Raw genomic sequence first — 13,250 nt, 5'->3', positions numbered from 1 at the left:
GAGCTCAAGTTATTCCCTGCACCAGGACAAAGGGGTGCCATAGAATCATGGAATGGTTTGGGTTGGAAAAGACCTGAAAGCCCAGCCCCCTGCCATGGGCAGGGATGCCTCACACTACACCAAGTCACCCAAGACTCTGTCCAGCCTGGTGCCTGTTGACTTCACCTTGATAATCCCCATGTTGAGAGCCCAGATCCACATCTGCAGGAGCACAGAGCTGAAGGATGCTCTGGGGAAGACTCCAAGGAAGAGTTCTTGTTTCCTCCTACATTCAGGCTGGTAAAAAGATATAATCAGCTCAATGTAAAGAACATGGATGTTCTTGAGATTGCACCTTTGTTCTGCAGCTGCAGTGATGGAAACAGTGATCACGTAACATGGAGAGCTACAAAAAGGTCTGAAATGGTCTTTCTTGGTGCAGGGAGTAACTGAGGCCATCTCTGGGGGACGCACGGCTGTGCAGCAACACTTCACTGGGGGCAAAGGCCACACTGAGTATCTGCTTCAGGGACCTGGTACCTAAGGAGATACAGAATGAAGCAATGGAGAAATATCCCCAACCACACACCACAGGCAATGCTGGGACAGGAGAGGACACACCTGCTTGCTCTGCCCTCTGAGATGAGCTGGTGTGGGGCTGTCAAACAGAGATCTTCAGTGTGCTTTTGTTCTTGTGGTCTCTAAACTTGTGATTCCATGTTAGACCCTCATGGTGGTGATATGTTCTAGCCAAAGGCTCCATGAGACACATGGGATCTTGCCGGACAAGACTGTGAGCGAGTATTCTCAGGTAAAAAGGGTCAACAAGGGGTACAGCATCACAGTAGCCAAGAAGGTAAATCTTCAAGGGGAGTCATCTTTCTTTTCTTTGTCTCCTCATCTCTCTGCCCACCCCTTGTGGTACCTGATGACAAACATTAGAATCAACATATGAGGCCAGATAAGAAAATCATCAAGCCCATTGAGGAGCAGCCACTGGGAGAGCTAATCGAAAGAGGGTCCTCCAAACCTGACGGGAGCATAGATGAAGTTGCAAAGAAGCAGCAAGCCACAGCTCATTTTATGGTCTTTCCTGTGGAAGAGTCTATCACTTCCATTGCTATGGAAAAGCTGAAGTAATTCATATTTAGGCTGACAATGTCAGATGAATTCCAGCTTCTGTGCCTGTACTCAGCTGTGCAAACACACACTAGCACTGAATAACTGCTGCTTTCAATAATGTGCCTAAAACCAGAGGTCCTAACATACACACACTTGTAATTAAGGCTTTTGGGTGCACGTCCAACCCTTCAGTGCTTGCTCATGCAAAAGAGAAAACTCAATGAGACAATGCTTTTACTGGGAAGACTGATGACAATGAATCTAATCAAACTGTGTTAGGCTGTAGCAGATGGTGACCCTACATGCATTTGTCTTCAGCCTCTACCTCCAGTTCTGCCACATGACATTCAAATTAAAGAGTCTTAATATATGAGCAATTTCATGTGACACTGAGATTGAGATGTCCCATTCATAGAAGTTAGGGAATGCAAGGAAGTGTTCAAGGCCGACTTGGATGGGACATGGAGCAATCTGCTCTAGTAGGTGCCCCTCTTGTGGACAGGGGGTCGGAACTAGATGAGCTTTAAGGTTGTTTCCAAACCATTCCGTCATTCTCCGATAGAAGAGCACAACCAAAATCAGCACAAGAGATCTTCTCAATACAAAATTTACTCTGCTTTTCTCTTTTGTGTGTGCAGCTGTGTTTTGGAACAGAGAGCAATGCCAGCACCATGGAAGCCCTTCTCTTAGCCCATGATCAAGACCCCACACTGCAGCTATGAAAGAGCCACTGGGATCCATGTCTCCAGTTGCTTCACCATGGAAGAGAGGAACCACAGTTCAGTCACCAGCTTCATCCTCCTGGGGCTCACCACTGACACAAAGCTGCAGCTTCTCTTGTTCATGGTGTTCACCTTTGCCTACATCACCACCCTGTCGTGGTTTAAACCCAGCCAGACAGCTTGTTCACTCACTCCCCCCACTTCTTTCATTCCCCCTACTCCTGGGGGGGACAGAGAGGAGAATCCAAAAGAATGCAACTCCCCCAGGTTGAGATAAGAACAGTTTAGTCACTAAGGTATAATACAGATGACTACTGCTACCGCCAATAATAACAAAGATAAAGAAAATAACAAGGGAAGAGAATACATCACCTCACCACCAGCCAACCGATAACTCGCCCCCCCCAGCCCAACCAAGCAGCGACCCATACATCCTCCAACCCTGCAGTCCCCCTGCATGCAGACTACTAGCCCTTCCAGGTAACTCCCAGTTACATCCTGGCCATGACATGCTGCAGTATGGAATACCTCTTTGGCTAGCTTGGGTCAGGTGTCCTGTCTCTGCTTCCTCCTGGCTTCCCCTCCTCCCTGGCAGAGCATGAGGCTCACAAAGTCCTTGGCCAAACCAAAACATCGCTGTTATCAGCTCTGTTCCCAGGCCGAAAGTCAAAACACAGCACTGCACCAGCTACCAAGAAGGAGAAAAATGACTGCTACTGCTGAACCCAGGACACACCCTCATGAGCAACATCACCCTCATAGTGGTGATATGCCGTAGCTCACGCCTCCATACCCCAATGGACTTTTTCACTGGCAATTTGTCCTTCCTGGACCTCTGGTATTCCTCTGTCTACACCCCCAAGATCCTTCTGAACTGCATCTCTGAGGACAAGAGCACCTCATTTGCTGGGTGTGCTGCTCAGTTCTTTGTCTCCGGTGGCTTGGCCTGCACCGAGAGCTACCTGCTGGCAGCCATGGCCTATGACAGGTACGTGGCCATCTCCAACCCACTGCTCCATGTTGCTGCCATGTCCAAGAAGCTCTGCATAGGGCTGGTGGTCACCTCCTACCTCAGTGGCTTTGCCAACTCTACCCTCATTGCCAGCTACACGTTCACCCCCAGCTTTTGTGACTCCAACGTCATCGATGACTTCTTCTGTGACCTGCTCCCACTGGGGAAGCTCTCCTGTGATGTGACAGACAGCTACCAGTCCCTCCTCTACTTCATCCTGACCTTCAACACCATCCTCCCTTCTGCACTCATCCTCAGGTCCTACGTCTCCATCCCGGTTGTTATCCTGAGGATGTGCTCAACTGAGGGGCAGTGCAAAGCCTTCTCCACCTCTGCCACCCACCTCACCACCATCACCCTTTACTATGGCTCCATCCTCTTCATTTACACTCGGCCCAGCTCCTCCTATGTGCTGGAGAGGGACAAGGTGGTCTCTGTGCTTTACATGGTGGTGACTCCCATGTTGAACCCCTTCATCTACAGCCTGAGGAACCAGGAGGTGAAGGAGGCACTGAAGACACTGCTGAAGAGACAGACAGCTTCCTAACAGAAGAAACCCAGGGGTTATGTCCCTAATGATGCACACAGCAAGAAGCGCACAGACCTTGTCTTGCTTGTGCCTTCCTCTGTTACTTATCACAGTCCATGCAGGAGCATAAGCTCTCCTGATCTTGAAGTGCATCATGAGGGACAGGAGATGGCACTGTGCAGACAGACCTCCTCTCCTTCCCACCTCTCCCCATATGCGATATATATCTGTTATAAAATGGGATGTTAGCAGCAGTTGGGATTGTTGCACATCACCTTTGCACTGTGCTTTATCTGAATTAAACATTCATTACTCGTGCCCAAAAAGTAGCTCAGCGGGATCTACATGTGTCAGAGAATCATGGACAGCTTTGGGCTCGAAAGTACAGTAAGATCATCCAGTCCCAACCCCCAGTGACGGGCAGGGACACCTTCCACTACAGCAGCTTGCTCCAAGCCCCTGTGTCCAACCTGCCCTTGAACGCTGCCAGGAATGGAGCACTTACCACTGCTTTGGGCAACCAGAAGTCATGAAGTAACGTGTGCCTCTTCCTGAGCTGTCCAAGTTATTTCTTCACGATGATGCCAGCACCACAGACACACAATTCCATAGTCCTAGACTATTATCCCAATGAAATATACACATGAGCACAGGTAGAGCAGGTCAGATTAGATGAACCCATGTCAGGAAGCATAAAGGCAACTGGGACTGACTTCAGTTGCATGGAGGGGCCCCTCGGTCTCCCTCTGAGCATTCAGATGTTGCTCCAAAGCAGATAAACCCTTCTGAAAGTTGCTTGATGTACATGTCAAGTGCATGGCAATGTCCTGGGCCCTTCAGGACAGAGCAAATAGCACCACATATCTATATGAGGGCAACCAAACCTGACCTGGAGCATTTCACTGCATCTGTCTCCTTCCCTGCAACTTAACTGGTAGTTTCCACCACCACTTACAGGAAAACATGCAGAAAAAGGGGTTTCTTAGTTCTTAAATTATCTTTTCCTTTTCCTTTATAAAGTTTTAGTCCAACTGAAAGGAAAACTAAAACAAAGCTTTCAAGACTGTTGGGAGGAGGGATTAGGAGATCTGGAGCAGTTTCATCTTCTTCAAATTTAGGTAAATAAAAGTTGAGTCATTAAATCAGAGTTTTGTGTTGGGGAACTTTGGCATTTTCACATTGGTTCGGGTGTCTCCCAGCCTCCACACCCCCATGTACTTCTTCCTCGCCCATTTTGCCTTCACTGACATCTGCTATTCCACAGTCATCTCCCCCAGGATGCTGGCAGACCTGTTATCAGAGGACAAAACCATTTCTTTCACTGGCTGCATGATGCAGTTCCTCACCTTTGCTTTCTTTGCTACTATTGAGTGTCATCTCCTGGCCATGATGGCCTACGACCGGCACGTTGCTATCTGCCAGCCCCTGCTTTATGTGACCATCATCTCCAGCAGCGTCTGCTGGCAGCTGATAGCATCATCCTACCTCTTTGCCTTCCTCAGTGCCATCGTCTACACGTGGTGCACGTTTGGAGGTTCCTTCTGTGGTCCCAACCGCATCGACCACTTCTTCTGTGATGTTGTCCCTGTTCTAAAGCTCGTGTGCTCCGACACCCACAGCAGCGAGATGGTCATCTTTGCCTTTGTCACCATCAACGTGGTGGGCACGAGCATGATCATTTTGCTCTCCTACATCTCTATTCTCTGTACTGTGCTGAGGGTGTGCTCAGCACAGAGCAGGGCCAGAGCCTTCCACACCTGCGCCTCCCATTTGATGGCTGTTTCCTTGTTCTTTGGGACATCATTCTTCATGTACCTACAACCTCCATCTAGCCACAGGAGCCTGGATAAGGTGGCCTCCATCATCTACACAATGGTCACCCCCATGCTCAACCCATTCATCTACAGCCTGAGGAACAAGGAGGTGAAGGGGGCTCTGCTGAAGTGCGGGAGAACATTCTTCAGCCACTGGCAACATAGAAGAGTTTTGTCATCTGGGACATGAACAGTTCATGTGCAGTGTGAAAGCCAATGGGGCACTGAAATATTGAGATTTTCCACTGATACTCATGACTTTACGGAAGTTCTTCCACAGTTTCTGCACAAAAGTCTATGATAGTACTGAATGAGAAACAGACCCCCAAAATCACACCATTCTTGGAAGGAAACCAAGAGGAGATTGAGCCTCAAAGTTCATTTCACTTCGCAGGCCCGCTCCTAGAAGAAGAAATTACCCTCAATAATCCCAGGCCTCTTTTCCTCACAGGAAACACCAATCAGCTTTATTCATATTTAACATTTGTCATTCATAAATGTGTATTTTCATTGCAAGATTTTTGACCTTGTTCCTCAGCTCCAATAGAATTCCTCACTCTTACCTGTGAGTTCTTTATTAAAGCTGCTGGGGTGGGAGGGAAGAGCAAGTGTAGTTTTACATTTGCTTGCTGAAAAAGAGTCAGAGAAAAGGTTTCAAAAGATTGATTGCATTTGTTTGTGCCTTTCAAAGAGAAGAAGCTGGTGGGAATCAAGATCTCCAGCTTCACTTTTGAATGTCAAGGGGAAACCCTTCCCAGGCTGCAGCTTCACAAGAGATTTCACTTAAAGAAAGTTATTGTAGGCAACTGTTCCAGAGTTTGAGGATTCCGGGTTGAGAGAAACGCTACACAGTAATGAATCACAACAAGTATATTAATACAGGGAAAATATAGAGATAAGATACAGTAAAGGATAATTCTGATGGCTGGTTATCTTACCAACCCCAAAGACCATGTAATGATGATCAGGAAACCGGCCCTGAGAACCATCATTGCAGTGCTAGGTGGCAGGCTCAACCTTAGCAGGCGTCCCTGCGAAGACAACGCTGACCTGGTGGTATGAGGTTCTGCCTCCCTGCATCGCATGAGGCTCTGGCTTTTGTACTAGCAAGAATGCGCACTCATTCTGATGCAGGGGTCCAGCCTAAGCTGGAAGAAGTGGCCAGCAATATCTAGAAAGGTCTCCCAGGGTTGGGACTTTTCCAGGGATCAGCCAAAGCAGGATCTTCCAGAGAGGAGCCAAAGGAGGACTTTTTGGGGAGGAACCACCACGAACAAACAGTACTTTTCTATTTTTGTGTGTTTCACCATGGACCGTTATCTGGTGTCACTGACACAGCAATATAATTCATAATACATGGTGATGAACTGTGCTGAGACCACCCACTGTGAAGGACAATTTGGGCACATCAAAGGATCCTCGCATTCCCTTTAAGGGGTGTTTTACATTCATCTGAAATGACCTTTTACCTAAATGGAACTCCACTTGGAGATAAACACCTATATCCCATGTCCATGTCCAGCTCATGCTCAAGAACACCAGGAAAACCAAAATGTCTATTGTGAGAATTAATTCTGTAGGAAGCTTCCATAGATGAAAGACAAACCTGAACACAGAACTGATGGTAACTGAGAGCTGTCTGGGTCTCAATAAAGCCAAAACACACTGATGGGGAGAATAGCTTTCCTTTAGCTGTTGTGAGTGAGAATTAACTTATATTGAGAAAGTATATGGATGGTGAACAGAATTTTTATGTGCTCAGAAAAACAACGGTATGAAAGGGAGCATCGTCTTAGGTGTGAGGGAAACATAGCTTCTAGCTTCAGTCAATGAAGGAGCCAGAACCTATATAATTAAAGGCTATAAAGCTTGGCAGGACAGAGACCTTTGATATCAGAGAGCTTCATTTAAAAACCTCACCACACCTTGTTTTCTTCCTTCTATTTTATTGGATATTTCTGCTTAGACTATAGGTATGGAATCTTAGAGTCAAAAATCCCCAGGTTGGGCCAGAAAGGATCATCTGATCCAAGCTTTTCTGGGAAAGGGAGCCTAGAAGAGAAGTGTCATGTGCTGGGCTCATCACTGCTTGATGAATTATCCCACTCTGGTGTCCTTATTTCCTCTTGGCTTTAATAAAGTTTCCAAAGCAGAGATAATTGAACTGCTCAAACATTTACCCAGACTTGATGCTATGGTCCTAAGAGAGCTCTGGATTGCCATAGTCTTGTATGCAACTTTGTGACTGTCCAAAAGGAATCTCAGTCTAATGTGCAAGAAAAACAGAACTGTGAATTCCAGCAATACAAGAAAGAGTCCTGAGGTTTTGGGAATATATTTTATACAGAGAGTGTCATTGCATGATTCTCCTTCAATCTTTGCAGAGAAAGGGTCTACATAATGCAGAAACTCCTGGCTGTGACACAAAATGCCCACACCAAATACATACCAGATTTCCTCTCGATCAAAGTCTAAAGGAGAAGGCACTATGAGAGTGACTTCTTGTCAAGAGAATGACACCTGTCTATAACGTTCAATTCATTACTCTATTTCCCTCACTAGGAACACTGTCTCCTATTTTGCCCATGCAGGGACACAGTCTGGATGGAGACGACAGTCAGAGCAATGAGCACTGTTGGGTGCAAAGGATGATGGGTTCTACTCTGCAGGAGCCTGGGGACTGCCACAGGGTTGGTCTCATTCATCTCTTTAAACAAAGACAAAGGGGACACCTTTGCAGAGACCATCCCGCAGTACCTGAACTACAGAAATATGGCAGGAACAGAGACCTGGGCCAAGTTCAGCCAAGACTGCAGAGCATCAGGAAAGCTGGTGATGATGAGGCAGGTCCAAGAACAAAACAGGTCAATACAGAAGTAGTCAACAACCTGCTCAGGATCAGGTTCAGCAATGGCTAGGGAGATCCATTAGCAAAGCCTAGGTCACCATGAAAAGATTCCATAGGTGTGCACAATGCCTGCTAAACTGGAAACCATAATGCTCTAGTAAAGGTCAAGCTCCCTGGGCTAAGCTTAAATAGAGATGGAGGGCAAATTTGCAGAGGGTGGGGATGGAGCAGCAACTGAGCCTTCTCAGGTGAATAAAGGCCAATTAGTTTACCCTGGAACAATTTGTAAATGTTTGAAAATGCACATTTCTCACCCTTCAATACAGTGGAAGCCCAGAGTCACCAGCTCAGGTGTTGGACAGCCAGGCAATTCATAGAATCATAGAATAGTTAGGTTTGGAAAGGACCTTAAGATCATCAAGTTCCAATTCCTCTGCCGTGGGCAGGGACACCTCACACTAAACCATGCCAACCAAGGCTCTGTCCTTGAACACTGCCAGGGATGGAGCTTTCATAAGTTTCTTGGGCAACCCATTCCAGTGCTTCACCACCCTTACAGTAAAGAACTTCCTCCTTACACCCAATCTAAACTTCCCCTGTTTAACTTTTAACCCGTTACCCCTTGTCCTGTCACTACAGTCCCCAGTGAAGAGTCCCTCCCCAGCATCCCTATAGGCCCCCTTCAGGTACTGGAAGGCTGCTATGAGGTCTCCACGCAGCCTTCTCTTCTCCAGGCTGAACAGCCCCAACTTTCTCAGCCTGTCTTCATACAGGAGGTGCTCCAGTCCCCTGATCATCCACATGGCCCTCCTCTGAACTTATCATCATAGAATCATAGAATAGTTAGGGTTGGAAAGGACCTTAAGATCATCCAGTTCCAACCCCCCTGCCATGGGCAGGGACACCTCACACTAAACCGTATCACCCAAGGCCTCGTTGAGCCTGGTCTTGAACACTGCCAGGGATGGAGCATTCACAACCTCCCTGGGAAACCCATTCCAGTGCCTCACCACCCTCACAGGAAAGAATTTCCTCCTTATATCCAATCTAAACTTCCCCTGTTTAACTTTTAACCCATTACCCCTTGTCCTGTCACTGCAGTCCCTAATGAAGAGTCCCTCCCCAGCATCCCTATAGCCCCCCTTCAGATACTGGAAGGCTGCTATGAGGTCTCCACGCAGCCTTCTCTTCTCCAGGCTGAACAGCCCCAACTTCCTCAGCCTGTCTTCATACAGGAGGTGCTCCAGTCCCTGATCATCCTCGTGGCCTCCTCTGGACTTGTTCCAACAGTTCCATGTCCTTTTTATGTTCAGGACACCAGAACTGCACACAATGCTCCAGGTGAGGTCTCACAAGAGCAGAGTAGAGGGGCAGGATCACCTCCTTTGCCCTGCTGGTCACGCTGCTTTGGATGCAGCCCAGGATACGGTTGCTTTCTGGGCTGCAAGCACACACTGAAGCCGGCTCATGTTCATTTTCTCATCAACCAAAACCCCCAAGTCCTCCTCTGCAGGGCTGCTCTGAATCCGAATGTGGATAACCACACTGGGGATGGAAAACTGGGCTCTCAAGTGTCCACAGATGGACAGCAGCAGCTCCAGAGATGGAGTCACATGTGCTTCATGTCCCATTTGAGGACCCTCTGCAAGACTGGAAATGTCTCTAAACCCATTCTCATTCTGTTGCCAAAGACAAACAAAAACCGTTGCTTTCCCCACAAGTATGTCAGAAGCATCATGTAAGCCTGTCATCACTGCTGCTGTGTAGCTGTGCCCAGGGATGGATCACCCACTCCATGTCTCTCAGATGCCCAAGCACCACAGTGCCTTCAGAGGTGATTTCACACCCTTTGCTTTTCCTTCTCTTTGTTTTCCTCTGGTAAAGCATGAGCAGCCCTGGAGGCTTCCTCCCAGGAGAGCACAGGCAACTGTATTTACAGCCCCAGCACCACAAGCTGGGCTCTTGGAGTCTGGCAGGAGCTCACCTCTCTTCACATCAGGTGCTTAACAGAAGTGATGCCGGTACGAAGATGTTCTCTGCTGCATTGGGGATAAATCCTTGGCTCCCATCACTCGGTGACAGAGGGAAGGCACAGATGTGTGGAGGCAGTGTTCTCACAGGAGAATGGATACTTGGTACATAAACTCTGAATAATCATGAAGGAAACAGCGAGGCCATGAGAGGCCTGAGGAAGCCTGAACAAGCAAGATAAGAAGAAGCTGGAATTCACTGAGTTAATGAGAACTGTGCACTGTTGGCAAGCTTTGGAGTTCAAGTTCCCACACCTGTGCTTAACCAATTATATGTTAGTTACAAAGGGTCTTTGAGACATGTATCCAATCATAATATGCCAAATCAAGACATGTATCCAATCATAATATGCCAAATCACTGTGAGTGCATGTAAGAAATACTATATAAAGAGTTACGGCTTTGTAAAAAATGCCTTTTGTCTGATCATATTGATCTCTGACTGAGTCCATGTGTTTTCTGTGGCATAGGAGGTAACACCAACACAAAGCAGAGCCTCACCTGCACTTAGGCAGTGGGCTTTTTCTGCATGTCCTCATGTAATCTGTGGTAAAGCTGTGTCAGAAAACAGCCTTACCAATGTGGGTTTTCTTTATAATAATATGGAGTAATGTTTGATGCAGGTTGTGTTTCTTTTCCATAGGCAGCTTAAGCCAGATACATTGATTTATTCAAGAGTTAAATGAGGATGAATCTTATTCTGTTATACAGAAATGCAACAGTTCATATTGTCATCAGAATATAGTCACTAACAAATCAGCCTTTAGAATCAGCCTGTTATAACAGCAACTAATTTTTAAAGCAAGAAACTGAATGCCCATAGGTTTAGGATGCTTTATCCTGCTGGAGCTCAGGAAGGTATAAATCATGAGTTTAACAAAGTCAATGTTATTTGTTGTTAATGATTTCAAATAGTTTTTAAAATGTGATTTGGTGACAGGAATGATAATCAAAAGCCAAAGGAAAATGTCTGGAGGTCATACATGTGTAAGCTGGGCTTTCATGGGACTGAGAAATTCTCCTGCTTCACGTTTACGTGCAATCCCATGAGTATCCTCTGAGGTGTCTTCTGACACAGATTTCCTTCAAACTGAAAGTGATTAAAGATCTGATTCCCTGCTCAAACCTGAAGACACACCTGCTTGACTAAAGCCAGTGTTAGTTGTCCCACCACAGAAAAATAAAAATGCCATTTACTACTTCAATAAACTACCTGTTCTTTTCTGATTACCTCATCTGAAAAACATACTATATACATATAATTTTGATTAGAAAAATATATTTGAATAATCTAATTTGTGGCAGGTATAGTGGTCATTGATTGGAGATAGATGTGGTCCAGATCTGAATCTCCATTTTTGATCAGTTTGATGTTTCTCTTCCTTTTGCCTCAGCAGGGACACCTGGTCATGGGAGGAAATCACACCCAGATTAAATTCATCCTGTTGGGAATTACAGACAGCCCATGTGCCCAGGCTCCACTTTTTGTCTTGTTTCTATTGATTTACATTGTCACTTTGGTGGGGAACGTTGGGATCACCGTCTTGGTTCCGGTGTCTCCCAGCCTCCACACCCCCATGTACTTCTTCCTCGCCCATTTTGCCTTCACTGACATCTGCTATTCCACAGTCATCTCCCCCAGGATGCTGGCAGACCTGTTATCAGAGGACAAAACCATTTCTTTCACTGGCTGCATGATGCAGTTCCTCACCTTTGCTTTCTTTGCTACTATTGAGTGTCATCTCCTGGCCATGATGGCCTACGACCGGCACGTTGCTATCTGCCAGCCCCTGCTTTATGTGACCATCATCTCCAGCCACGTCTGCTGGCAGCTGGTAGCATCATCCTACCTATTCACCTTCCTCAGTGCCATCATCTACACATGGTGTGTGTTTGGAGGTTCCTTCTGTGGTCCCAACCGCATCAACCACTTCTTCTGTGATGAAGTTCCTGTGCTGAAGCTCATGTGCTCTGACACCCACAGCAGCGAGATGGTCATCTTTGCCCTCATCACCATCAGTGCGGTGTTTGCAAGTGTAATCATTTTGCTCTCCTACATCTCTATCATCCGCACCCTGCTGAGGATGTGCTCAGCACAGAGCAGGGCCAGAGCCTTCCACACCTGTGCCTCCCATTTGATGGCTGTTTCCATGTACTTTGGGACAGGATTCTTCATGTACCTACAACCTCCTTCTAGCCACAGGAGCCTGGATAAGGTGGCCTCCATCATATATACCGTCATCACCCCCATGCTTAACCCATTCATCTACAGCCTGAGGAACAGGGAGGTGAAGGGGGCTCTGGTGAAGTGCAGGAGCAGGCTCTTCAACCACTGGCAACATAAGAAAGTTCTATCATCTAGCACAGGCACAGTTCGTGTCAACTGAGAAAGCCTATGGTACACTAAAAGATTTTTTTCCAATACTCCCCATGATTTGATGCAGATTCTTCCACAGTTCCTGCACAAAAGTCAATGACATTATTGATCACTCTGTGACAAAGGGAAGGCACAGGAGGTAACACCAACACAAAGCATCACACAGTGAGCTTGCTTCGTCGTGTTCTAGTGTCCTCTTTGGGAAATCTGTGTCAGAAAACAGCCTTACCAATGTGGGTTCTTTTTATAAGAAGAGGGAGCAATGTCTGATGCAGGTTGTGTTTCTTTTACACAGGCTACTAAAGCAAGATGCACTGATTTATTCAAGAGTTAAATGAGGATGAATCTTATTCTGTTATAAAGAAATGCAACATTGCAGATTGTCAGCAGTATATTGTCACTAACAAATGGGCCCTGGGAATCGGCCTGTTATAAGATCAACTCCTTTTTAAAGCAAGGAACTTAATGCCCATGGATTTAGGATGTTTCAGCGTGCTGCAGCTCAGAAAGTCATAAATCATGTATTTATCCATGTGAATGTTATCTGCTGCAAATGATCTCAAATGATTTGATAAATGTGATTTGGTGACTAGAATGATAACTATAAGCCAGGGGAAAATGTCTGGAGGTCATGCATGTGTAAGCTGGGATTTCACTGGGAATGTGACTTTCTCTTGCTTCAGGTTTACATTCACTCATATGAGCTTCCTCTGAGGTGTCCTCTGACACAAATTGCCTCTGAACTTAAAGTGATAGCATATGTGATTCTTTTCTAAGATCTGAAAAACCCACATCCGTGAATAAACCCATAGTTTTG

General features: G+C 46.4%; 3 protein-coding genes across 3 annotated transcripts; all 3 read left to right on the top strand.

The window, feature by feature from the left end:
* The first annotated feature begins 1,719 nt into the window (after positions 1–1,719).
* Positions 1,720–3,413, top strand: LOC134159496 (olfactory receptor 9G19-like). Its single transcript, XM_062610496.1, has 2 exons — positions 1,720–1,982; positions 2,569–3,413. The coding sequence occupies exons 1-2, from the start codon at positions 1,795–1,797 to the stop codon at positions 3,380–3,382; spliced, it is 1,002 nt and encodes a 333-aa protein (XP_062466480.1). The 5' UTR covers positions 1,720–1,794; the 3' UTR covers positions 3,383–3,413.
* Positions 3,414–3,724: 311 nt separating this feature from the next.
* On the top strand, positions 3,725–5,635 carry LOC134159497 (olfactory receptor 5AP2-like). The gene is made up of 2 exons (XM_062610497.1): positions 3,725–3,751; positions 4,511–5,635. The coding sequence occupies exons 1-2, from the start codon at positions 3,725–3,727 to the stop codon at positions 5,366–5,368; spliced, it is 885 nt and encodes a 294-aa protein (XP_062466481.1). The 3' UTR covers positions 5,369–5,635.
* Positions 5,636–11,465: 5,830 nt separating this feature from the next.
* LOC134159495 (olfactory receptor 5AP2-like) lies at positions 11,466–12,443 on the top strand. The gene has a single exon (XM_062610495.1). It carries the CDS (start codon positions 11,466–11,468, stop codon positions 12,441–12,443), a length of 978 nt encoding a protein of 325 aa, XP_062466479.1.
* Positions 12,444–13,250: the final 807 nt, after the last annotated feature.

Source organism: Pezoporus occidentalis, unplaced genomic scaffold (assembly GCF_034315485.1).
Source record: "Pezoporus occidentalis ecotype Australia unplaced genomic scaffold, CSIRO_AGI_Poc_V1 ctg1470, whole genome shotgun sequence".
Taxonomy (NCBI): domain Eukaryota; kingdom Metazoa; phylum Chordata; class Aves; order Psittaciformes; family Psittacidae; genus Pezoporus; species Pezoporus occidentalis.
The sequence above is the reverse complement of the archived record's forward strand: the minus strand, read 5'-3'. Positions and strand labels throughout refer to the sequence as shown.

Coding starts and splice junctions, on each gene's coding strand:
- LOC134159497 (XM_062610497.1), top strand. CDS start 3,725: ATGGACAGCTTTGGGCTCGAAAGTACA. Junction 3,752..4,510: donor GCTTTGGGCTCGAAAGTACA/GTAAGATCATCC, acceptor TCATTAAATCAG/AGTTTTGTGTTGGGGAACTT.
- LOC134159496 (XM_062610496.1), top strand. CDS start 1,795: ATGATCAAGACCCCACACTGCAGCTATGAAAGAGCCACTGGGATCCAT. Junction 1,983..2,568: donor TACATCACCACCCTGTCGTG/GTTTAAACCCAG, acceptor CACCCTCATGAG/CAACATCACCCTCATAGTGG.
- LOC134159495 (XM_062610495.1), top strand. CDS start 11,466: ATGGGAGGAAATCACACCCAGATTAAATTCATCCTGTTGGGAATTACA.